At 56.3% G+C, this 25,237-nt stretch overlaps 1 protein-coding gene across 1 annotated transcript in view; it reads right to left on the bottom strand.

The window, feature by feature from the left end:
- Positions 1-25,237, bottom strand: part of SLC6A6 (solute carrier family 6 member 6) — a 48,501-nt gene that overhangs the window by 4,002 nt on the left and 19,262 nt on the right. Inside the window, exons 5-12 of the mRNA XM_007449149.1 lie at positions 20,829-20,961; positions 13,907-14,041; positions 12,644-12,747; positions 12,387-12,511; positions 8,554-8,666; positions 3,683-3,820; positions 2,653-2,755; positions 1,964-2,064 (exon numbers count right to left, since the gene is read on the bottom strand). Coding sequence (XP_007449211.1) covers positions 1,964-2,064; positions 2,653-2,755; positions 3,683-3,820; positions 8,554-8,666; positions 12,387-12,511; positions 12,644-12,747; positions 13,907-14,041; positions 20,829-20,961 — 952 coding nt within the window. The remainder of the gene's footprint in view (positions 1-1,963; positions 2,065-2,652; positions 2,756-3,682; positions 3,821-8,553; positions 8,667-12,386; positions 12,512-12,643; positions 12,748-13,906; positions 14,042-20,828; positions 20,962-25,237) is intronic.

Here is a 25,237-nt window from a genome sequence, read left to right on the forward strand (position 1 = left end):
TGGGGGGGGGGGGTCCAGCCTAAGCCACGCCCAAGCCATTCATAAAAAATTTTTAACTTTTTGACAATATTGATTTACAATAATCCTAAGCATTTTTTAATCTTAAAAATAAGCGTCCCAAAACTTCAAGTGAACTACATTTTAGGATCAGCTTGTCTTTATCTTGAAGGTTGGTTTTTAACCACCTGTGCACCCAGGGGTCCATTATCAGAACACAGCATAGGGCTCTGTCCCTTAAGCGTGTCCACATCACTGACGGACAGACTCATCTCCAGCCAAACAGGCTCTTTCCCCTGCACTGGCCTTGCCTGCCCGGGCCTGCGATCCTCCCTAGGACTGTCTTTTCCTCTGGGAGGGTCAGACTCACCAACGATCAGTGATATTTCAAAATGATGGTGTCAAAAGGAAAAACAGAAGTGGCTTTTAATTCTTAAGGAACATAGGGGTGGGGTGGGGTCAGCTCTGCGCCCCAAAGCCCCAAAGCCTGTGCGCCAGGCTGGCTGGAGGGCTGCTTCTGGTCAGAACTACAGCCTCTCCGTGTAGAACCCAGTGAAAATGACTTAAACCTTCATTATCCAATAAGGGGGCTTTGAAGGCAAGAGAAACCTATCTAAACCAGAATTGGTGAGGGGGTGGGGAATGCTCTTCATTAGGCACCTACTGTATGCCTGGCCCTGTGGTTGCTGTCCTACATGTGGGGTGAAGCTTAGAGGGGGAAGGTCCCAAGGGAGGGCAGCTCTGCCCTCCCAACCCAACCCGGGAAGCAGAGTGTCTGCCTGTGTCACTCTTCCCGCCACCTCAGAAGGCAGCTTCTCACCTATCCAGTCCCCGAGGGAGAGAGGGAGGAGGAATCCCACAGTCAGAGTGGTGAGGGGAGTTGCCCACAAATAAATCATTAAGTGAGGATGAGAACATGGGCTTTGCACCCACCTAAATTCACCTCCAACAATGCACTCCCCGATCATGGTTCCTGGCTGCCAGAGCTTCCTTAATTTTGTGGGAAAAATCTGCATCTCAGATGAAAAGGCCGAGACCGTGCTCGGTAATAAAGTTAACAACCTAAGACAACCTAAGACGGTCGCTGCCACTCAGCCCCGCATCAGTCAGTCTCCTTGGTTTACAAATGCAGGAACTGGGGCCCCGCGAGGAAAGGCCGGGAAACAGAGGTCACCGAGGGGAGGGCCCATTTATCTCCCGGCACCTGGTTCCTAAACACAAGGAACATTTCTGCCATCTGTGCTGCCCACAGTCTGAGCTGAGAGCAGCATAGCGGACGTCTTTCCTTGCAATTAGCTCCAAGCTCACGATAAGTTTCGCACACCGGCAGGGAAGCGGCTTTTGCTGCAGAGGACCTCCCTTTGGCCAGAGCCTCCTAGCGGAGCCTAACAGGTGCCTGGGCCCCAAGGCCGCGTCCCCGGATGGCAGGTGCGGGAACCCTGGTGCGAAGGGGGACGTGCACATCACTGCCCTTGGGTCCTGGCGGCTACTAAGCTTCCTTGTTCCTGGGAGAGCCCAGGGCTCCTCTCTCCTGGGACCTCCCCTCTCCAGGCACGAGCCCTGCCCTCCATGGGAAACACCACATTTCCTGGGTCTATGACGTTTCCATTCGACATTCCCCAAGGCCCCTCAACTTAATCAGTGACCCTGACTGTGCCCATGAACTCTGGAAAGGTTTGGGGAAAGGCCATGTGCTCAGTGATGGAACCCTGCAATTTCTTGGCGTGCCCGACTCGCGCCCCTCTGCCAGCACTGCCGTTCCGGCTCCCTCCTCCTGACAAGCTCCTACTCATGCTGCACAGGGAACCCTCCGGAGCAGCCTGGCCCCCTCCCCAGCACAGCTGTCACTAGGCTCGTCAGAGGCCAGCACTAAGCAGATGCTGAGTGAACGATGCGTTAGCGGGTGAAACTGTCAAGCCCCGGAGAGGAGCGGCTACCGCCCGCGGCCGCGCGGAAGGACACTCACAAGACAGAGAAGCGGGGTGACCACGGCCCAGCTATACTTCAGCCAGGGCCCGGGCCGGTAGCCGATCATGTCCTCAATACCGTCGTAAAAGTTATCACTGCCTGCAAGAGACAGAGGCACAGACGTCGACCCGGTGTCCGATGCGGCATCCGCCCCGGGAACAGCACAGCAGGCGGCTCAAGGGCCCTGGGGCCGGTGGCGGGGAGGGGGTGTCTCCAGGGCCTCATCCAGGTCCGTGCATCTCCACACCACATAGCCCCAAGTGTTGGCAGACGTTTATCTGAAATGATCTGAAATGCACATGTCTCTGGGCACCCGATATTTTTCTGGCAACTTTACGCAGACCCCCAAAACCCGGTGTGGCCATTCCAAGGTCTCAAGGAAGTCAGAATGGACCATTCCTGGACCCTCGAGTGGTTCATCAAAGACAGACCCCTGCATGGCCAAATTCTGTGTTTGTCAAAGCATCCACTCACGCCTTGCACCTTCAGCATGGGGAGAATCTTCGGTGTGGCTACGGTCAGATTATTTGTGCTGGAAGGGGTGGCCTTGAGAGGAAAAGTCCAGGCAGGGAGCGACTCTGTGTCTGACTCAAAATGAAATTCCCACTAGAATTCTGTTTCTGAAGCTTCTAGATAGAGAAGCCCAAAGGAGAGACTTGAGTAAGATATGCAAACATCTCTACTCACCATATATCCAGGCAATAGCAAAACATTCAAAGAATGCAACCCACAAAAGGCATACACCGCTAGCTGCATAGTAGTCAAAGAGCTGAAACACATACATGCCACCCTGTGAAGAAAAAAACCAGAGAAGGTGGGTTTGTTATTTGGCATCTCATCCCCTCAATATATAAAGAGATCTGGCCTGTCAATAAGAAATAGAAAACCCAAGGGAAAAAAAAGTGCAGAGGGTGTAAAGACCAGACACAGGTCTAAAAAGATGCTTAACTTCATGTTTGACAAATTTAATTAAAAAGACACACGCACACACAGAAAAGAAAGCAAAACATGTCTTTCTTAGCGAAAAATGATGGGTTCTCTGAAGCCTGTTTCCAAAGGAGGGGCTTAACACTCACTGTGGCCAACACAGAAGACTTCAGTGAGACCCCGTTGCTCAGTGTATGAACCTGTGGTATGCCTTTCAGGGGGTGTTTCTTACAGACACTTCGAGAAAAGCATTTATTTTTACTTCTGGTAAGGAAAATCGGTGATGTGAAACCCCGAATTTGGGGGCAACTGCAAGCCTGTGCTGGAGAGTATGGAGAGATGGGTGAGGGGCACAGGAGGGATCAGCCTGGGCCCGGGCTTAGGCTCACACACTCACATGCCTCCCCTGCAGGCCTGAGAAGGGCCACTGCACACAGCGGTGGGGAGCGGGGGCGGACAGAGCTGTGGTTAAAATGGATTTGCAGGCCTCTGGGGATGAGGAGGGACAGAGGGCAGAGGGTGGCCACTCTGCTGCCAGGGTAACAGGGAAGTGGGGCGGGGAGTCTGGCTCAAGTGCTGGGTCCTGAGCTGCCTCCTGCTGCCCCTGGATGGGGCAGGACTCCCGAACTAGGGTGGCCGGGAGCTCAGCGGTCCTGGACCTCTCATCCAGCTGCCTCCACAGCGCGGAGCGGGGCGGTGGCGTGGCCTTGAACTGACCTTTGAAACATATTTCGAGCAACAAGGGCCCCGCCAGGGGAGGCCCCTCATGCCAGGTGAGAGAGCCACCTACCTCCGTCACCATGGTCAGCCCCAGCAGGTAGCTGACACAACATATGGAGGCGATGAAGATTTCCCGGCGGAAACCCTTCCTTAGGAAGGATGGGTGAAGGTCAACCAAGGACGTGATCTGTCCTTCCACTTCCACAAACTGGGGAGGAAAGGAGAGGGGTGAGTGGCAGACGTCCAGCAGCCCCTCAGCTCAGAGACGAGAGCCGGCGAGGTCGGCTGTGGGGCAGAGTCCACAATGTTGGGCTCCGTGTAGTGAGTAGACCTGCCTGCTGAGCCAGCCCTGGCGGGCCACGTGCAGCTGTCCAAATACTCCACACCTCTGCGGCCCTGAGAGCTTCTCTGAGGCCCGTGCTGACCCTCCACCAGGCACGCCCGCTGGCACGCGTGCGTCGACGCGGCAACCTCCCACTTTGGTCTGGGTCATCTTTGAAGCCAAGGGCGGTGCCCCATCATTTCTGGGCCTTGAGCGCCCGGCCGGGCCTGGCGCAAAGGGCCGCGCGGCAGCACGTGACCAATGGGTGGTAACCCAGGCAAGTCTGGGCCTTAGCTCCCCATCCAATTCACATGGTGGTTTTTAACCCTGTGGGGATCGTGGGCCCGTGGGGGGGATTTTGCACACGTGTGTGCACGCCCAAATGCCCATGTGTGTGAGCCAAATGCTGCCCGTGACCCCAGGAACCCATCCCTGGCCTCCCAAAGGTAAAACAGCTGATCGAAAAGGCCAGTCCATGGGTAACTTTCTAGGGTGACCCTCAATCTTTCTAAATCTTCTCATCTTTGCACCTAATGATTTATCCCGGAGGTCATCCCACATCAGTCCATGCAGCTGCCTCGGTTCTTAAATGGTGGCATAAAACTCCGTCCTGTGGACGCTTACCATCATGGATCTAACCAGTGCCCTGCAGACGGTGTCCAGCCTCCACGGCTGCTGACCTGGGCAGGACTCTTCCCCCAAGTCTGTCTGTCTTTAGACACGTGTGCACAAGTATCCGCAGCACAGTCTAGAAGTACACTTCAGAGTTAAAGGGCATGCAGATGCACTTATGATTGGGGTGGCTACAGCCAAACTGCTCTGCCAACCAACACACCCTCTGAGGCCAGCTGATTCCTTTGAACGTTAAAAAGCTAAAACCTCGACCTGTCTGCTCTTTCATCTGGGAGAGGCTTTTGGGAAGGAGGTTTCCCCAGCCTTCCTACAAGACACGGCCAACCGCTGACTCCTTTGGGAAGCACCACGGGAGGATCGAGGAACATACACAAGGAGCAAGTCCCTTTCATGTGCCCAAAGGGGCTGGAAATTCAGGGAAAAGATGATCAGGAGGCTCCTGAAAGGGGTCCAAAGAGAACAGGGGGCTGATGATTTGACCTCTGATTGATGTGTCAGCCAAAGGGGTTCTGAGTCTAAATTGTCACTGGATTAGAGCAGACTCGCAGCTCAAACATTAAGCTTGAAAAGCAGTTAAAAACAAAGGTTCTGGGACTTCCCTGGTGGTGCAGTGGTTAAGAATCCGCCTGCCAATGCAGGGGACATGGGTTCGATCCCTGGGCCGGGAAGATCCCACATGCCGCGGAGCAACTAAGCCCGTGCACCACAACTACTAAGCTCTAGAGCCCTCGAGCCAGAACTACTGAGCCCGCACGCCACAACTACTGAAGCCCTCGCGCCTGGAGCCCGCGCTCCGCAACAAGAGAAGCCACCACAATAAGCCCGCGCACCACAACGAAGAGTAGCCCCTGCTCACCGCAACTAGAGAAAGCCCGCGCGCAGCAACGGAGACCCAACGCAGCCAAAGATAAAAAATAAGTGAATTAATTAAAAACAGAACAAAACAAAGAAAACAAAGGTTCTTTCCTTTTTTGAGATTGGAAAATTAAAGACAGGAAGATCCAGTGTCACTGAGTCAGGGCCAACACCAGCACAAGCTCCTTGTTTCCAAGTTCACTGCACCTCTGGGAGACACCAACCCCAGCCCTCACCCGCTCCACCAGCCTCTCGAGACCTCCCTCACTTAATAGTGGTGTGACCCTGACTTCTCTGAGCCTCAGCTTCCTTCTCTGTAAAATGGGAGCATCTTGCGTACTCAACAGGGGTGATGAGAAAGATGGGAATTCATTAGAGTAGACTGGCAATGGGGTGATTCCTGCTAACGCGTGTCAGGGGCTGAATGGGTAAGCTCCTGGGCGAGAGGGAGCTTCTCCTTGTGCTGTTGGTTCACAGACTGTGTCCCCCTCGGGCGGGCCAGCTAGCGACAGGCATCTGCCTCCACGTGGGTGACAGTCCGACTCCCTCTCCCTGGGAAACACATAGCGGTACGATGGCCCCTCAGCCAAACACACCCCTCAGCCATAGCGGTACGATGGCCCCTCAGCCAAACACAGTGCTCCCCCCAAATGCTAGGAACCCCCCCCTCCTCTAATGAGCGAGGCTCACGCTCCCCCTGCCTGAGACTGGCTGTGGATCCCTGCATGTCCAAAGAACGGAGTTCTTTGGCGGGAACTCAAAGGAAAGGCCCAACTAGCAGGGATGAACTGGCAGGTCTGGGGACAGGCAGCCGTGACTCCAGTCCTGAACTCACTGGGTGCGGCCTCAGCCCAGGGCTGGTTCTCTCTGAGCCTCAGTGTTCTCGGCTCTGGGAAACAGTTGTACCCAGGCATCGGGACACTGTGTGGATTAAGGAGCTGATGCATAAAAGCTAGGTTAGCGGGGAGGGTTCGTGTTTAGTGGGGACAGAGTTTCAGTTTGGGAACATGAGAAGGTTCTGGAGATGGATGGTGGTGATGGCTGCACAACAACGTGAGCATACTTAACGCCCTGAGCTGGGCACTTAAAAATGGTTACGATGGTTGATTCTGTGTTATGTGTATTTTGCCACACATGACATGTGAAGCCTGGTCCGAGTGGACCGCTCGCAGGGCAGGGCCCCTATCACTGCTGGTGCTGTACGAGGTGGTCGCTGGCATCTGCAAAACCTTCCCCCACGTCCCTGACTTCACAGGGCACACAGATGCAGGGGAGGGATGCCAGGGTTCGAATCCCACCGTGCCCTTTCCTGGCACATCAATTAGGCAGGTCGTTCAGTGCCATGAGTTCCATGCTCTGAAGCAGAAGAGTACCGGCTCCCTGCGAGGCTGGCTTTGAGAGCTTTGAGATTCCCTAAGCAAACAGCCGCAGTGGGCCTGGCTCAGAGGTGCACACCCTCAACCGGGGGAAATCTAATGAATAAACCCCCCCCCGCCCGTTCACAAAGCAGTTCCGTATCCCAAGAGGCCAATTTGGGGCCCATGGGGATGTCATGCTTTGTCATTTGTTAACCTCTTTCTGTTTTTGCCTTTGCCTTTCACTAGAGCTCTGGAAGAAGTTATAAAAGCCATTTGCTTGGGGCCTCTGAAGGCCAAACTCATTAACTAGGAATGACGGATGGAGTCCTCTTGCTGTTTACACAGCTCAAGCCCATCAACAACCGCACAAATATTTTCTTTACAGTCTCCCAAATGCCTTCCTTCCGTCTTCTCTGATAATCCTGGTCCTCTTTCCGCCAAATCCTCCACTCTTCTCTTGACCTTGCTAGCGGACCACCTCCTCTCCGCTGCCTGACCTTCTAAGACTTTCCTCCTACCCGGTCCTGAATCCCTGAGGACCATCCGGGCACGGGCTTTGAGACTGCTGCCCAGGGGGCAGTGGCAAAGCTCTCTCCTGAACAGGAGCAGGCCCCCACCTCTCACAGGGTGAGACCACACCGCTGTGAGGCAGCCGGAGCCCAGCCTGCAGACGAGGCTGCCTTTCAGCGCCTGACCTCAGATGAAGGCCCGTGTGGCCACGCGCACAGGGCCAGCCCACCCTGTACACCTTAACTGCCCACCCCTGGAGCCACACCTGTGCTCTCGAGAAGGCCTCAGAGAAAACACACCTATCTCCGGGGAAGGTGTCCCAGAGGCTCACTCTACGGTCCTCCAAGCACCACTGACTGCTCCCTACCAGGCACTGTGCCTGGCATTTCCCACAAGGCAATGTAGGTATAATCATACCCATTTACCAGATGAGGAAACTGAGGCTCAGAGTGGGGGAGGAAATGTGTTCCATGACACAGAGCAGCACGGGGGCTGGGAACAGTGTTACTCCAAAGCCAGATGCAGCCCCCAGCTGGCTCTCATTGACATCCCCAGGGGGTCGGGGGGAGGCCTGAGTCCTGGAGGGATGGGACGCGGGGGTTAAGAAGCACAGGAAATGACCATGGTGTACGTGGAGTCCTGCCTGTTGCGGGGAGGGGGCAGAAAGCCGGGAAGGCCGGAGGGCAGGAGGGGTGTTGGCAAGGCTCCGGAGGATCAGTTTCCCCATGGGGGCCAAGCTCGCGGACCCATGTGCTCCAAGAAGCAGAGAACACAGCCGTGGTTCCAGCTTCTGTGGCCACACTTAGGACTGCCAGTGACGGCCGGGCCAGTGACCACCCCATGCCCTAGACAGAGGTGTTGGCCCCTTGCCCGAACGGCCTGTATGCCACGTCCCTCCTTGGCCTGCCTGGGTGCCCCATGCTCCAAGGCACACGTCACTACTTTAAGGCCTTGCCCTTCTAGCCGTACCCATGGCTCCCTGTGGACCACAGCCTGTGGCTGTCCGTTTCCCCGTGCCGAGGTCAAAGACTTGAGCTTTGGGGCAGACAACATCCTGCTGCTGCCCTGGGGCTGTTTCCACTCCTGGGGTCCCAGAGGAACCCTCGCTGGCCGAAGCTGCCGCAGGTCTGCAGAGGGGTGTGAAGGGGTGTCAGCAGCTCACTCACAGCACAAAGAGGGAGGCTCTTCCAGAACCAGGTTCAGGGGGGTGGAGGGGGGCGGAGGCGGTCCCAGCCAGGGGCCATCCCCTCGCTCTGTACATACCTGGCTATCCAGTCCAAGCAAGAGAAGCATAATAAAAAAAAGGATGGACCAAAACGTGGGCAGCGGCATCATCGTCACAGCTTTCGGGTAGGCAATGAAGGCCAGGCCAGGACCTAACGGAAGAGAACATGGGGAGGGGCAGAGGGGAGACATCAGCGCCCAAGCCGCCCCGAGCCCTGGAGCCACACAAGACACTCGGGTCTGAGGCGGGTCTCCCAAGCCCCAGATGCAGGGTCCCGCCTGGGGGAAGAGGCCAGGCCTGTCTCACTGTGGGGTGGGACGCGCCGGGGCTCAGGCGGGGCCCCGTTTTAGCATCTGTCTCCTATGCAGCAGCACAGGTGGCCTCCTCACACGCCAGGTTCCGAGCGGACACCGGTTATGGGGTAGGAGATAGGACCAAGCCTGGGACTCAGTCTGCCGGCTTAGGAAAGGAGGACCTCCCCCAAGCCAGAGAACCACACCAACGTCTGCTGGAAGGAAGCAAAAACAGGGAGCGTCCTGACTACTAGAGTTATCTGACTACTAACGCCCTGTTTGCAAAGAAAAGCTTTCTACTGAAACGCTAAATGAGTGGCCAGAAAAAAGAACACAGAACCACACCCCACGGGGCCGATGTCTCTTGCGGGTGCATCTGTGCACCCACTGGAACACCGTCACGGCCAAGGCCCAAAGCCGGAGGGAGGCAAGTGCGGGGCAAGACCCCAGGCGGAGAGCCCCCCAGGCTGCAGCCCAGTCCTCGGCCCACCACCTCCGCGTCACGTCACCATACGCCCTCTCGGGGCCTCAGGCTCCCTCCAGAAGTGAGGGGCAGGTTCCTGCACGTGAACCCCAACGAGGCTTCTCCTGCTCAGATTCTTGGGTGCTGGTGCCATTTCCCTGGTAAAGGGCTCTGGTCTCTAGGGAGGGCCGTGACTATTTGGAGGCAGGAGCCCCACCAGTTCTGGGGCGGCCTCCAACTGGAAACGTCCCCTCTCGCCTCCAGTCGGCCTGAGAGAAGACGCCGGGGGAAAGACGGAGTTGTAACCGAGACCTGTGGGTCCACCAGACGGTCGGGAGCCGCCAAAGAAAGGAGACAGGGAGGGCCTGGGTTGAAAAAAATAGAGCAAAATCCACAACTCAAAAACAATTAAAAAAAGGCAAGAAATGTGAAACAAGAAGGGCTGGAGGGCAGGATATTTGCAACAGGTATCAGGAACCAAATGAATGGTCTGAGAATGAAAAAAAAAACTTTGATATAAATTGGAGCCAGAAACCACATCGTACGGCGTTGACCACACGCGTGGTGGCGAGGGCGAGACCCTGTACAGCCAGAGTCCCCCGACGTGAGGAAAGCCCAACAGTGACTGTGACCATGTCCTCGGAGGCGATGGTGGAAAACCCCCGGAAGAGGTGGAAGGGTGCTCGTCCCAACCCCAACGCCCAAGCTGGAGTAGTACCCGCGTTTCCACCTGGCTGGGGCCCCCTGGGCCCCCCAGGTCAGCTCCGGCCCGACTGGTAGGCGGCACCGGGAGGAATCAATCCAGCCGCTGCGAGACAGATGTAAAATGGGGCCCTCACCCCACCTCTCCCCAGCCCGCCCGCTGGGCCCTGAAGCTTCTCAACGGCTGTTTCTGTATTTCAGTTTTGCCTTTTTCAAGCCAGCCTCCGGGGGAGGGTCTGAGCATCCTTCTCTGTAAGCACAGGAACTAGAGAGAGAAGTCGGGGGAGACATGGCAGCCGCTGGAGCCCCGGGGGCAGCAGAGATGCCCCGCTCTACGCTTCATTTGCAATTTGCACTCCGTTCGGCTAAATAATTATCTTGTTCCAATGCACTTCGCTCAGTACGGTGCTTGTTAAAAGCTTATTAGCGAAACAATCACCCTTGATGTGTCGGCTGTTCAGACATCACCGTGGGGAATAAATGACAAGGTCTTTGAAGTGGACGGGGAATAAGAAACAACTTATCTTGACGATGAATACGTATATAAAAGTATCTAGCTGTCCACAGAGAAAGATCTATTTCATATATTGACAGATCTACTGAAAGATCTATTTCACATATTTCATAATCTCCCATTGCCAAATTCCCTCCATGCTCCTGGTGATTCCCCATCAATCAGAATTGGTTTGCAAGCCCTCAACCGGAAGAAAAGCCATTTGCAAAGGAGATGTCAACTGTCTCCCCTTCGTCACTCTGCCAAAGTCCCACACGCGTGTGGCTATTTTACTTCTGGAACTACTCTGTGTCCTCAGTCTCTGGCCTGCCTCTGGGGGCTCTCAGGGAAGGAAAACTATGGCTGGAGGTCCGATCTGGGAGCGGGGGCAGTGGAGACAGCTGTGGGGCTGAGGCGTGGGCTTGTCAGGCCTGTCTTGCAGCACTGGGCGTGGGAGGAGGGGCAGGGCAGTGAGCATCTTCACCAAGTAAGGGGGGAAGCAGGGCCTGCGGCTCTGAGAGGCCGGAGGAGCCCAGAGGTCGCATGTGTGCACGGTGGGACGGGAAGGCTGCAGGGGGATATCCTCGTGTCAGAGGGGTCTGTCCAGGAGACCCCAGCTCTGACCCTGCCCAGCCCAAGCAAGCAAGCAAGGCCCTAGGTCTCAAGCCGTTGGCCTCATCTGCGGTGGTGACATCTGAATGCATGATGCTGGGGCACCCAACCCCCGCAACACTAGGGTCCCTGGCTGGGGAACCAGGACACCAGCCCTTATTTCCAACAAGGGCAAGGGCAGCGCCATACTGGGACTCCAGCTGTGCCTGACCCTGGTCTGTGATCCCTGGAATTAGGACCTCATGCTCTCCTCTGGGCCTGGGAGGGGCCTCAGCCCAAGGCCCTCACCTGCTTCCGAGTGGCCCCTGAGAGGTTGTGGGAAGTCAGGTGGTCAGCCTGTGAAACAGCAACAACTACCCTCCAAGTGACCTGGGCAGGACGGGAGGAGGCCGCAGAGGCCAGAAAGGCGGACCTTGGGGACCCTGGGAATAAGGTTCTCACTCCCACATCGAAGCCCCCGCAGCCACAGAGCTGGGGTCCAGGACTGGGAGCGCCCACAGGCACGTCTTAGAACTGGGACACCTGTGCTTCTAGGATTCTAGCAGCTGAAGCCCTCACAATTCTCGGGTTCCAGAACCATCTCACTGGAACCCCAGGATCCCAGCCTAAGACCCCAGGCTTTGCAGACTCTGATTCTAAGACTCTCTCTCCACTGGCAGGTGTCTTGCAGGAAGTGCCCCGCCAAGGGGGCCCACACCCCAGCGGGGGGGTGATGGTGTCCCCAACAACCTTCCTCCAAACTGGACCTGTCACCATCCCAGAGGGTGGCCTGTCACACCCCCTGTCCCTCCCCCACCCGGGCCTACGGTGGTGCCTGACACAGGGCAGAGACTCAGCAAATCAAGAAACAGCGGTGGAATGAATGAATGGGTTCGCTTAGAGGGGGCGTGCTGGGAGCAAAGTGCAAAATACAGAAACCAAAGCTGAGAAGGTGGTGACGGAATGCCGATTGGTGGCTGCCTTGGGCCTGAGTTAGGAAGCGGTTTCTGTTGCTGAAACCAGGAGTTTGCTGGGGAAGGACAGGGAGGGGGAAAGACCACATGAGAATAGCTGAATATTCCCCAACTTAACCAACCCCCGTGTTTCTGCCGCCCCTTGGGCAAAATTGCAGTTGGAAGTGTTTAAAATTTAGCTTTTATACTCTTTGATACTTGGGGGACGTCTTGGTGGGGGGGGGTCCATTTCAGAAACCAGGCTCATCCCCCCCCCACAAAGCCCCCTGGGGGGGGGTCTGGCTTCATGCCTGCAGTACTCGGCTTACACACTAGGTGGCAGTGCCCACCACCACTGCCACCGATACCACCATACCTGACTCAGCCACATCAGCAATGTCCACCCCTTGCTCTTGTGCCATGAAGCCCAGGATGGAAAAAATTGCGAAGCCAGACACAAAACTGGTACCACTGTTCAGGCATCCCAGCAGCATACAGTCCCTATGTTACACATATGTCAGGGAGCAAGTTAATTCACAACACAAGGAAGCCACGCTCCCTACTTCTTCTCTTTTTTCTTTAAACATCATCATCATTTCTAAGGCCCACCAGGCCCGCTGGTGTGACACTTGCCTGTACGAGTTGTACTTGTACTTGTTGTAGCTCCCCAGCGAGGTCATGGCCCCCAGGCAGATGGCGTAGGAGAAGAATATTTGGGTCCCAGCATCGATCCATACCTGGGAAGGGTGCGGGGGGAGGGTGGCAAGGAGAGAGAAAAGGAGACTTTAGAGCCGGCTGTCTGGAGGAGGTGGCGCGGGTCCCTGGCCACCGGGCCCCGAGGGCAGCGCCTCGAAGTATGCAGGTTCTCGATGCAATTGGAGCGTTTGCGCTGGAATCCAAGCTGCAAGGAATCCCAGAAGCCTAAGAAGCCCCCCAGTCACTCAGCATCAGGGTTAAGAGGCTGGCTTTTGAAGCAGAGGGACCTGGATTCCAACTGTGGAATGATGTAAATATGACTCCTGGAGCCTCAGTTTTCACATCTGTAAAATGGGCTCCACTGCCCTGCCCCACAGCGCTATTTTGCAGGTTCAAAGACTTAAGATCTAGCCCAGTGTCAGACACATGGTAAGCCTGTGAGTCGAGGCTGCTACCGTTATTGTACTTGTTATTGTCTGGGGCCCCCCGAGTTGGAAGGGGGAGGAATTCCTGAATGGATTATGCAGGCAAAGCTGTTCTCCAGAACCTTCATCAAGTGGCTCCTGACGGCCAGGAGAGCCGCCTCCCCAGCTGTCCTCTGACGATGGCCAAGCCCTTCCCACCTACCTCCTGCCCACGGCGAGAGGACAGCGGGGGAGAGACCCGAAGCATCACAGGCCCTTGGAGCCAACCTAAAGGCTGAGGACCCTGGGGACAGAAGGTCCCCAGATCCCCAGATGGGCCAATAAACTCTTCAACTGCCTGCGGTCATGCGGCTGAGTGCCTGGAGGTGGACGTTTAGTATTTGCCCCCCCCCCCGACCGCCCCGACCTCCTAAGTGGTCACCAACACTGAATTCCATCCTCAGACAAGGAAGCCCAACTGTCCCACCCCCATGATGCAGCCCTCAAGGCCACTGTGGCCGAGGAAGAGAACAGCTCATAGCGACTTCTCTCCCTTACCTGGCGCAATACCTAAAGAAGCTTTATAACTGGCCCGCCTCCGGAGTCCTCGATGTGGAAAGACACACGCAGCCGGAACGGCCCACGAGCACCGTGAACAACCCGCCACAGCCCAGTGGAAAAGTACCAGGGCTGACGGCCCGGCTAGATCTGTGTGCCCAGAACCACGGACACTGCTTCAGCTTCCTTTCCCCACACCGGCCCTGGGTAGGAGGGGGGCCAGGCTGCCCTGCAGTACCTGTGGGTCCTCCAGGCGGCTGATGTCGGGGTACAGATAGAACTTGATGCCTGCGCCTGCACCGGGCAGCGTCAGTCCCCGGACCAGCAGCACGAGGAGCATAGCGAACGGGAAAGTGGCAGTGAAGTAAACGACCTGCAAGGGACGAGAGCGATTAGGGGGCCTGCTGCTGTTAAATTCGAGCATCCTCTCTGAGGCAGGCATTCTGGAGCTGAGCCTGATATTTCCCTTGCTGGGTGACTCTGGGCATGCTGCTTACCTTTTCTGGGCCTCACGTGCCTCACCTGCAACCTGGGTATAACACAAGTACCTACCTCATAGATGTACTGAGATTCAATGAAAAAAAATCCATAAATATTTACTAGGCCCGGGAAATACAGGGAACCAGTCCCTGCCCTCATGGAACCGACATTCTAGCAGGTAAAGAAGGAAAATGCACAATACGACAGACAGTAAACTATTAAGTGTGTGTGTGCCCCGTGGTTGGCCCACAGGACGTAGCACAGATCAGCTAACATTACAACCATTAGTATGACTCATGGTTCAGAACCAGGTAAGTGTAGATTCAAATCCCCGCTCTGTCCCCTCACATGCTGTGTGAACATGGGCATGATGCTTAACCTCTCTGGGCCTGTGGCCTCACGTGTAAAACGGAGATAAGAGTAATGGAAGGCCCTCATTAAGGGATTAGGCAAGGATTCAATGGAATGATGCTCACAACGTGGTCAAAACAGTGCATGGCACTTAGGTGGCCGCTTAGGTGCTTGAGCAAGAAATGGGGCCTGTCGTTGGCCATGTGATTGTGCAGGAAGCAAACAGGAACTTCTGGAGAGGGGAAACACGGATGGGGAAGGCCTCCACTTCCTTGGGGGTGCAGGAGGCCACAGCCTTCCCTGGGTCACGCAGCACGTCCCAGGCAGGCCTAGGTCAATCAAGGTGGGGACCAGAGATGACCCGGGCCAGGCCTTTCCATCTCCAAGGGCCCCGCCCTACTTTCTCTACTCCTCTTGTCCCGAAAGCACCAGCCTTCATACCTCCCGTAGCCTCAGTTCGTGGATGGATTTTCCCAACTTACACAAGAAGTTCCCAGGCAGTGTTTACACCTGAGAGGACCTCGAAGATGCCTGGCTGTATGGTCAGTGAAATCCTGCTATTTCAGCAGGGCACCAGCTGAGCCAGGGCTCCCCAGCACCAGCCCACTTCATGCTCACCACACCCCCAAATCGGTACATTGGCTAACCTGCTGCTGGAGAAGGAACTGAGACCGGGCAGGCCTCCCAGACTTCTCCAAGCCACCACTGTGCTCAAGGCCTGCACCCAGAAGGCAGAGGGTCAGCCCCGAGCCAAGGCATGAGGCATCTTACTGCACGGTGCAGGACATGCGAAAGTCCGTGGTGACCAGTGGAAATGCTAAGACTAGCTCACAGAGCCCCTGACCCCCTCTGAGGGCCTTGAGGCCAGGGGCCCAGGGAGGGACCACTGCATGGTCAATGCACCCATTTTACAGGTGAGGAAACTGAGACCGAGAACAGGATGAAAGGCCCGTGGCGTTGGGGGAGGGGGCAGTGCCAGAACACTGCCAGGCACTTCTGGACTCAGGCAGGTAACAGACACCGATGGGGCGGTGGGGGGTGGGGGGTGGGTGATAGAGCCCTGAACCTCGCCCAGCTGCCATAATGGAGCCCAGTTCTCAGACAGCCTCCATCCCTTTGAGTAGAAACAACTAGCAGGGGGCTTCGGAAAAAGGAAAGAAGGAAGCTTTCCAGGCCTGTCAGGCTCAGCTGCCTTCAGTCAGTATCACCAGCCAGCATTTATTGAGCGTTTACTGTGTACCTAGTGCTAATCCAAGTGCAGTGACTTCTACACTCACCCGGTCCTGCCCTAACCCCATCTTGAAAGCAAGGAAACTGAGGCCCAGAGAGTCTGTCCCTTGCCCACAGGTCACACAGCGTTTAAGCAGCAGAGCGGGGGCGGCCTAGAACCTCCTCCAGTGACAACAGCACGGCAGTAAAAAGCCCTTCAACGCCTGGCAGTTCATTCAATCCTCCCAAAGACCAGAGGGAAGCTGGACTCCCCAAGGGCTCTACGGCTCAGGTCAGAATTCAGGCTCAGTGACAAGCTTGCTGTGAGACCTTGGGCAAGTTACTGCCCCTCTCTGGGCTCCATTTCCCCACCTGCCAAGTTGGGGGGCTCAAACCAGCTGGGCTCTAAGGTTTCCTCCAGCTCTGCCAGCGGGAGGGGTGGAGTGGCTGAGAGGGTCAGCTGGGGTTGCACAGACTGGGGTCCGCATGCACCTCTGCACCCTCCCGGCGGGCGGCTTCCCCACTCACCCTAGCAGCAGGTCCTCCTGAGGATCCCAGGCTAAAAGGGGCACCCTCCTTCCGCCTCTGCCACACCCTCCCTGGACGCCCCTCTCCCCCGGGCCTCAGTTTCCCCAGCCACCTTACTGTCTTCTCCCGAGGCAGAGAGCCCTCCATTTCCCAGGGACCAGAAGGCAGACGCGGAGGGTGGAGGCAGGTCAGGAAGCCACGGAAGGGGTGAGAGAAGAAAGAAGAGCAGCCCGCAGGCCGTTCCTCCCTTCCTGCCGACAGGCCCGCCGGCCCCTAGCTCAGGGCCTGGAGAACAATGGCTGCTGACAGTGGCCGGGGCAGAGGGGGCAGAGGGCGGAGGGCAGCTGCTTCAAAGCCTGAGGGCCCCCTGGGCTGGGCGGGTGTGCGGGCTGTGGCCAGAAGGCTTTGTGTCAGGGACACAGGACACCTCCCGGGGTGGGGGTGGCTTCCCTTGTTTCCACATATTTAATTCGTTTCACAAGCACTTATATAGCACTTGCTGTGTGCCGGGCGCTATGCCAGAGCTTTATTCGTGTTAACTCACAACTGAAAGAAGTAGGACTATTATCACCTGTATTTTCTAGATGAGGACACGGAAGCCGTGAGGTCACGTCAGCTGCTCGGGGGGGGCCCAGGGCCAGTAGGTGGCAGAGGTGGGATGTGGTCCAGGCCAGCTGGCGTGTGTGTGTGTGTGTGTGTGTGTGTGTGTGTGGTGTGTGTGGTGTGTGTGTGTGCACGTGTGCGTGTGTGTGTTCACTGTCTCCCTCAAACGCGGAACACGACAGCCCACCTGGTTATGCCACCCAGCCGCCTCTTTGGAAAGACACCCTTATTTTGCAGAATTTGTCGCTGAGGACAAGCCCCTGGGAGCCATTCTCTCAACTTCTCCGTGACTCTCCGGGGATGCTCGCGGGAGATGCTGGTGCCAGCCGCCACCAATGGGCCTCTGGCGGGGGCCCAGCAGGCCTTGCCACGGGATGTGGTATTTTTCCACTCTTGCTGGCAAACCTCCGTGGCTCCTCTGAGCCCTCGACCCAAAAGCCCTGTGGCCCAGCTGCCCTGGAAACTTACAACGCTTCCTCATTCCTTAGGGACGGTCAGGAGAGGGGGGCTGGCCAGGCGGGGGTGGGGGGGGAATGGGCTCGTTTCCTGCTGCCCTGAGCTTCCTTTGAGAAGGCCTGGGCAGCGCGGGTCACTCATGCCAGAGACCTGAGGCCGCGGGTCTGGGAGCAGCGCCTGGGCAGGTCCTCAGGGTCCTCACAGCACTCCTGTTGGGGGGTGGGTACCGCTACTCATTTCACACGCGGGGAAACCGAGACTCAGAGGGGGAAAAGGACTGGCACCCAGTCATGTAGGCTATAGGGGCAGAGCTGAAACCCCAAACCAGGTCTGGCTCTGCCGGCCGCCCCTGCCTGTTTCTAAGCACTGGACAGAAGAGCTGCCTTGGAGGCTGGTGATGGAGAGGCCAGCGCCTGTGCTCATGTCCGGGACCAAACTGCCATTTGGGTCCACAGAGCTGCACTTCCTGTGTGAGGATCTGGGCCTCTGTGTCACCTCCCTGGACCTTACGTGCTGGGACTCGCATCGGACACGACCGTCAGGCCAGCACAGGACTGAGGCCGGAGAGCAGGCGACAGGCACTGAGGCTAGGAGCTGGGCTGCCCGAGTTCAAATCCCACCTGTGTGGCCACGACAACCTGTGTGGCCTTGGGCAAGTTCATTAACCTCTCTGCACCTCTGTTTCCGCATCTGTAAAATGGTAGTAAGAGCCACACATACCTCAGGCATCAGAAGATTAAATGAACTAATAAGTAATAATCAGCACTGAGAACGGTGCCTGGCACACACGTGCCACAGAGCATTTGCCGCCATTATCTCAATTTCTTGAATGAATGAAGCGGCAGCAAATTCGGGGCCAAGTGTCAGACCCTCAGAAGGCTGAATATTACAAAAAAGGGAACTGAGACCCGGAGAGGCAAAGTGATTGAACTCAGGTCCTGAGCCTCCCAGGACCCGTCACTCCCTCCTTCCACCCCCGGCCACACCAGGGTCAGCCCCTGGAGCGAGGCCCTGGCCAGGATGAGGCTGTCCTGCTGCCCGTGGGCCCAGCCCCCATGGCAGCTGCGAGCCTGGTCTGTGGCCAGGGCTGCAAGTCCCGGCTGGCGGTGGGCGGGTAGGCAGGCAGAGGGGCTTGAGGAAGTCCACTGAGCCTCACTGTGTTTGTCTTGGCTTCTCCCGGCTGGCCCAGGCCCTGCTATTGTTCTGGGAACCACACCCGCCCCTGGGGGCCTGGAGCCTCCTCTCTGGGGGTGGGCAGGGGGACCTCTAGCAAGTCACGTCCCTCAGCCTGCCCCCGATGCAGCCCTACACCCTCTCCTTTTCGCTTTGACTCTACTCTTCGGCCCCAGCAAGTGTCTCAAGCGCTGCTCGCCGTTCCTAGGGGACATCAGATCCTCCATCAGACTGGGGGCTCCCCGAGGGTCTGGTCATTCACACCTCCGGGCCTCTGCACGGCTCACCCTCACTTCCTTCAGATCCTTGCCTCGAAGTGCCCTTCTCGGAGAGCCTTGTCTGGCCAACCCCCTTGAAAATGCACCCAACACTCCCGTTTTCCTCCATAGCTCTTGTGGCCAACTGACTCCTGTATGGTTTACACCTTCCCCTTGTTGCAAACAACAAGTCTGTCAGTTCCTGGACAGTAGGGATTTCTGTCTGTTCTGTGCACCCTGGGCCCCATGCCCACGGCAGCGCCCGGCAGATGGCAGAGGCTCCAAGCACGCGTGCGTAAGTGTGTCCGCAGCACTGCTCGGGACCAGGGTCCACAGAGCTTCCTGATGGGCTCGCCTCCACGTGGGGAGCAGGGACAGAGGGAAGCAGGGACTGGCGCTCACTGCACAGTCTGTGCCGAGCACTGTGCCGGGTGCTGACACAGCTTGCTTTAACCCTCACACATATCTGGATGAGGAAACTGAAGCTCAGAGGGAGGGGCGACCTTGGACAAGTCATTAAGGAATCCCAGCCCAGTTCCCTCACTGTTTAAAGAGAGGTGGTAAGGAAACAGCTCGCACACACGACTGTGGAGGACGTGGGACAAGACAGGAGGACGTGCGTCCCAAGGAGCGGCGGGAATACGCCACGTCCCCTCTTCCTGCCTCTCGGGGTGGGTGATGTCAGCGGGGGTGTGCCCGTGCAGATTTCTGAAGCCTGGCCCGCTTCCTTTCCACATTGGGTTTTAGGGTCGCGGGTGGCTCTATTCAGAGAAACAGGCGGAGGGCCGTGGGCGCGCAGGCCTCCGTGCTCATTCTGCCTCCACCACCGGGGACCCACCTCTTACCCGGTGTGTCCCTGAGTACTGTTGGGGTCTCTTCAGATCCATGACTTTGCCTAAGGGCCTCTTTGTCTGGGGTGAATGTGTACAGCAAAGGCCCCTTCTCCAAATGACTTCACCCACTGCCCTTCGATGTCCCTCAAATGCCACCTTAACTTACTCTTTTGACCTTAGAGGGCTTTTTGATCTTAAAGAGATCTTCCCCCTATTGAGGTACAAATGACGGGGGTCGGGGCATGATAGACGTAGTGGGGGGGGCACGTAGGGCAGATCAGCCAACACCTTTGCTGTGTTTTAGTTAGTGCCCTGGGTTCACACCCGTGATCCCAACAGAACCCTCTGCACGGATTTCTGTCATCAGAAAAACTATGATGTCATATCAGCCAGTGTCTTGGTTATCAGGTAACTGCTGTGCTCTGCTAACAGGTAACATTTTTGTTACTGGCTAACATTTTCATATTGACAATATACCTCTACACCTAAAACCTGAATTATAAGGTAACATTTTAATTATCAGCTACCACCTTTGCTAATAGCTAACATCTTGGTCATCATGTAATACATTAAACAGCAGCAGATACTTTAGTTACAAGTAACACTTTTGTTATGAGCGGAAGGACTTAATCATCAGTGAAAGCTTTCCTTAATAACTAACATCTTAGCCACCAGCTGAAATGCAAATCGTAAGATAATTCAGTTAATCTGATTTAGCAGCAAAAATCCCAGTTGGTGCTTCTCAGACCTCAGTGTGCATTTGGATTATCTGGGGAAAGTGTTCAAAGGCAGCTCCTGATTCTGTTGGTCTGGGGTCAGCCCACAGGTCTGCATTTCTAACGAGCCCCCAGGGGATGTTGAGGCTACAAGGGTGCATGTGGTCGGAGAGCAGCTGGTAATTAACAATGCAATTACCAGCTAACTTATCAGTGGCATCTCCAAGGTTTGTTATCTGCTAACATTCACACTGCTGCCCACTCCCTGAGGGGAACCAGTGGTGTGTGGGAGCTTGTGCAGGCTCAGGAGAGCTGACAGCTCAATTTCAGGAACTTTTTTAGCTGGTCGTTGAACCATCAATAACTCGTAATTGGACCTGGTGGGAATATTTACATCATGAGGTGGGCAAATGCCACAAACCAGGGCTCTGTATCTGCTGCGAGGACTGGCTGATCAGGACGGGTTTCGGGCAGGAAGGCCTGGGGGCACGGGAGATGGTCTCTGCGGAGGGCCGGTCTCCATGAGGCAGGGGAGGGACAGGAGCACAACTCACTTTGCCCGTGGACTTGACGCCCTTCCAGATGCAGAAGAAACAGACGAGCCAGACGAGGAGAAGGCAGAGAGCAAGGTCCCACTTCAGAGCGCCCAGTTCGTCAATTCCAGAAGACAAGCTCAGCACATTACGCCTTCAAGCAAACAGAGCCACAAGTCAGACGGGGCCGGTCAGGGGCCGAGAGAGCTGACGCCTGGATTCCAACAGGCTGGGGCTCAAATCCTGCCTCCAAGCTGTGGAATCCCATTGGTCTAGGGAAATAGTTAACACCTGTGACACAGAGTCGTGGGAGAGGCCAACAAGGGTATAGCTTTGGACTCCTGAGTCAGGCGGACCTGGGTTCTACCCAGCCAGGCCTCGGGCAAGTTAAGTTAAACCCCTAAGCCTCAGTTTCCTCACCTGTGAACTGAGCGCTGATTCCTGTGTGACTGATTCTTGGCAAGACCCTTCCTCAGTGCCCACTGTGGGCCCAACACTGGGTTCCAACTGGGCTCTACCACGCAACCACTGACTTGGGGCCAGTTACCCAACTGCCCGACCTCAGTCTCCTCATCTCTAAAATGGGAACAACTTCCCTCCCCCAACATTCTCTGTCCTGTCCTTCTTTTATTATACTCACCCGTTTCTTACCTGGATCTCTCACTAAAAGGTAAGCCTCAAGGGGGCAGAGTGTTTGTTCTATCTGTGGCTGTGGGACACTCACACACCTTTTTACAGGGTTAGGAGAAAGCCCACTCGAAGTATTAGCTACTGGCCTGGGATGCAGCCAGCAGTCGGTAAACCTCGGCGGTTGTTACTGTCGTGGCGCAGAGACCCCAGAGCAGCTCCGGACACCTACCTAAGCAGTGCCGTTTCCTCCCCTGCTCCCTGCCAGGGTTGTGAAGGGCTCAGGAGGAGGTGAGTGGACGGTCTGAAGGATAAGCAGCACGAGGCAGCCACCAACCTCGACCAGCATCACATGGCAGAGCCTGGCTCTTCGGAGTCCAAGAAATTTGCTGACCGAGGCAGACGCACGCAACACCTACTCAGACACGCCCCCGAGGGGCAGGAGCCTTCTGAAGCTGGGTTGGGATGACGCAGGATGCTGGCAGCCGAGAGACCACGAGACCTAATGCCCAGAAAGTGTCCCCACGGTCCCAGAGCTCCGACTGCTGTGGCAGTGACCAAGGGCAGCCACGCCGAGCACAGGGACATCGGTCCACAGGGGTCACTGCCACCGAAGTCACAGGAGTCACAGGAGATGGGGGCTCGTGCTCCCTGGGGAGAACCTGGGTTCCCTCTAATGAGTCAGCTCCCCGTTCGAGGGCCACAGTCTCAGGCAGGAGAGGCAGGAGGGGCGTGCGACCTTGCGCTCAGTTTCCTCTTTTGTAAAACACGAATACTAGCTCCTGCCCCCAGACCATCCCCAGCTCTCAGTTAGTCTGTGGGATGATCCCCACGGTCAGGGCTCGGAAGGCCCACTGGCCCAGGACACTTTCTCATTGCTTTTCCTTTTTTTCCCAAAGAAGCTTCAACACGAGGACCTTGAATAAATCCAAGATTCCCGCCTCAACTGGCATTCAAGTGAGGCTTTTCTTCTGGTCACACCGACATCAAGGGGCTCCATCAACGAGCTCTTCTAATTTATCTCATCTGGTCCAAGGACTAGAAGTCACTTGCCCCATTTTACAGATGGGGAAAACTGAGGTTTGGAGAACCAATCATCCACGGACACACAGCCACCAGGTGGCAGAACTGCCACCCTACACCCGGGCTGTCTTGATCCCCAACGCCAGTGTTCTCTGGACTCCACTACCTTGCCCCTCTGGTTAATAGAGAAAACAGAGCCTAAACTTTGAAAAGAATCTCTCCAGGCCTTGCTTCAACAGGGGTCACTGGAGCCTCAGGGCAGGGGGCATCCTCACAAGGCAGGCTGTGGGCCAACCATGTCCCAGCTGGGGCCCTGCCAAGCACGTGGGTTTGGCGGCAACGGCAGCTTTAGAACAAAAAGCCCTTCCCTGTGCAGCCTCCAGAGCTCGGCGCCTTCAATGAAAGCCCAGGGCCTGCTGGGCAGCAGCCAAGGACTCCTTGTGAATGGGCTGCGTCGGGTAGGCACCTCTCCACCGCCAGGCACACCATCCCCGTGCTTCCAGGGAGGCCTCCCATGATGCTCCGGACAACCAGCGTCCTTCTGTCTCCCAGGCCGTCCTCTCACACTGGACGTCGCCCTCAGGTGAGAGTCTGTCTTGCCTACCAGACTCTAGACACACCACGGCAGGCACACAGCAGGCGCTCAGCCAATGCCGAGGGGGTGCCCAGTCACAAGACGGTCTTTCCTTTTCTCCTTTAGGGCAAGTTGGCCAAGAGCTTGAAACCCCAGAGCCCCAATTCTGACCACACCCAGCCCGCGCTCAGGTCACTGGTGCCCTTCTGCGTTCTCCCACCACCGTGCCGGGCAAACCTGTGGTGCCCACTATGGACGGGAGGCTGCCACATGGCCTTGCTCTGGGCAGCTGACCAGCCACGGAGGCCACAAGAGGGAAAGTGAGTCAGGCACTTGCTTCTCCACTGCTGGTGGCAGTCCCCTTTGCGGTGCCCTCCTGCGACAGTTTAAGGCACGTTTTCTGTGACCCAGCGGTTCTATCCTAAGACTCTCCTACCGTTACGTCTGCAGGTGTGGCCAACGAGAGGGTCCACCCCCAGCGATTCATCTCCACTCTGTCGGAGGGAGCAAATGATTGGAAACCATCCAGATGGCCGTGGGTCGGGGCCCAGCACGCACTGAGCAGGCTCCTGGTGGAATGTTGCGCAGCCCTTAAGACCTCGGGACTCTCCCTGTGTGCTGATACGGGGCGACGTCCCAGGGGCGAGATAAGTGAACAGAGAACAGTGCTGAGGCTGCCTCACTGTGCGGAAGGCGGGCACACGTGCTCAGATTCGCAGACTCTGGCAGGACACACAAGACAATGGTGCAGTCGCTGGCCCGGGGGCTGCAGGGGCGGGGGGGTGCGGGGACTCACTTGGCAGTGAATATGTCTTTTAAACTATTTGAATGTTTTCAACGTGCTCATATCAGCTTTATAAAAATTACTTTAAATTCTTAAAAATGCTTGCATGGGGCCATGCAGACATTCTAGGAATGGAGTGAACTTGTCTCATCAAACAGCAGTTGTCATAACAGAGCCCACTGTAGGCTCGGGGCCAGAGTAACCGACATCCTTTCCAAAGTCATCTCAGGGATAGCCGAGGAGGCCGGAGACTGTGTGAGTCCATCTGAACCCTTTCTTGAAGGGACCCAGTTTGAAGGCCCCTTCCCTGTCGGGCCCGCAGTCTCAGCCACAAGGCACAGACCAGGATCTGCTGACCCTTCTCCCTCTGGTGCATGGGGGTGCTCAGTACACTATAGAGTACTGTGCCCCAGAGGGACTGCCGTGGTGCACTGCCCCTCGCCCATGCCTCCTAACCTCGCCTGGAGGCGGCACAAGTTACCCCAAATCTGGCCACATCGCCCCAACATTGCCACCACCCCTGTCCAGGCCCCACTGCTCCCCAGGGCTGCTTCAGTGGCCTCCTCACTGGTCTCCCTGCCCCCCGCTCTCACCCCCAGTCTGTTCTGATTAAGAGAGAATCTGGCAATACCCAAGTCAGGTAACACCCCACTTCTGCTCCACAACCCCCTCATCGCTTGTATATTACAATTTTACTTGTATCATCTGTTTAATGTCTGTCTGTCCTACTAGAATGTCATCTCCATGGAGGCAGGACCTGTGACTCTCTTGACCACTGCTGGATTCAGAACAGTGCCTGGCACATAGTGAATGCTCAATAGACAATAGTTGGGTAAATTAATTATACCCATTTGGTTAATGGGGAAACTGAGGCTCAGAGAGGTTCAGGAATTCATCTGAAATTACCCAGATTTAAAAAAAAAAAATCAACCCTAGGCCTGGTTCCTTTTTCTGATCCCACCCTGGGGAGCAGCCACCCATGCACTGGGTACCACGCTACCCTTCGAGAGGGGCCCCAGCATCCCAGGCTTCCCTGCATCTCTCATACAGGGAGGAGGAGACCTAGAGGGGAGCTGCATTCTTGTCCAAGAATAGTAATGATTCATTCCAGGGTGGGATCCAAAAAAGAATCGCCTGGACGTCTGTTTTGAGTCGGCCGCCCCGCTGCCGTCCAGCCGGCACTCAGAGATGTAAATACGGCCTCCGAGTGGGCCAAATCGTTTCCTTTTGACTGCCGGCCAGCCATTTATTGGCGATGGCTCTTCCCTGGAGACTGGCGGAGGCAACAATTATAAAAGAGCCCATCCGCCCCAAGCATGGGGCCGCACAGGGCTCTCTCCGCCGTCTCTCCCTTCCGATAGCTGCAGGGGAAGATTGGCTGAGCAGGGCTTGTTTGCAAATATGACTCATTTCTTTGATTCT

The sequence above is a fragment of the Lipotes vexillifer genome, unplaced genomic scaffold (assembly GCF_000442215.2).
Source record: "Lipotes vexillifer unplaced genomic scaffold, Lipotes_vexillifer_v1.1 scaffold2653, whole genome shotgun sequence".
NCBI classification, from domain to species: domain Eukaryota; kingdom Metazoa; phylum Chordata; class Mammalia; order Artiodactyla; family Lipotidae; genus Lipotes; species Lipotes vexillifer.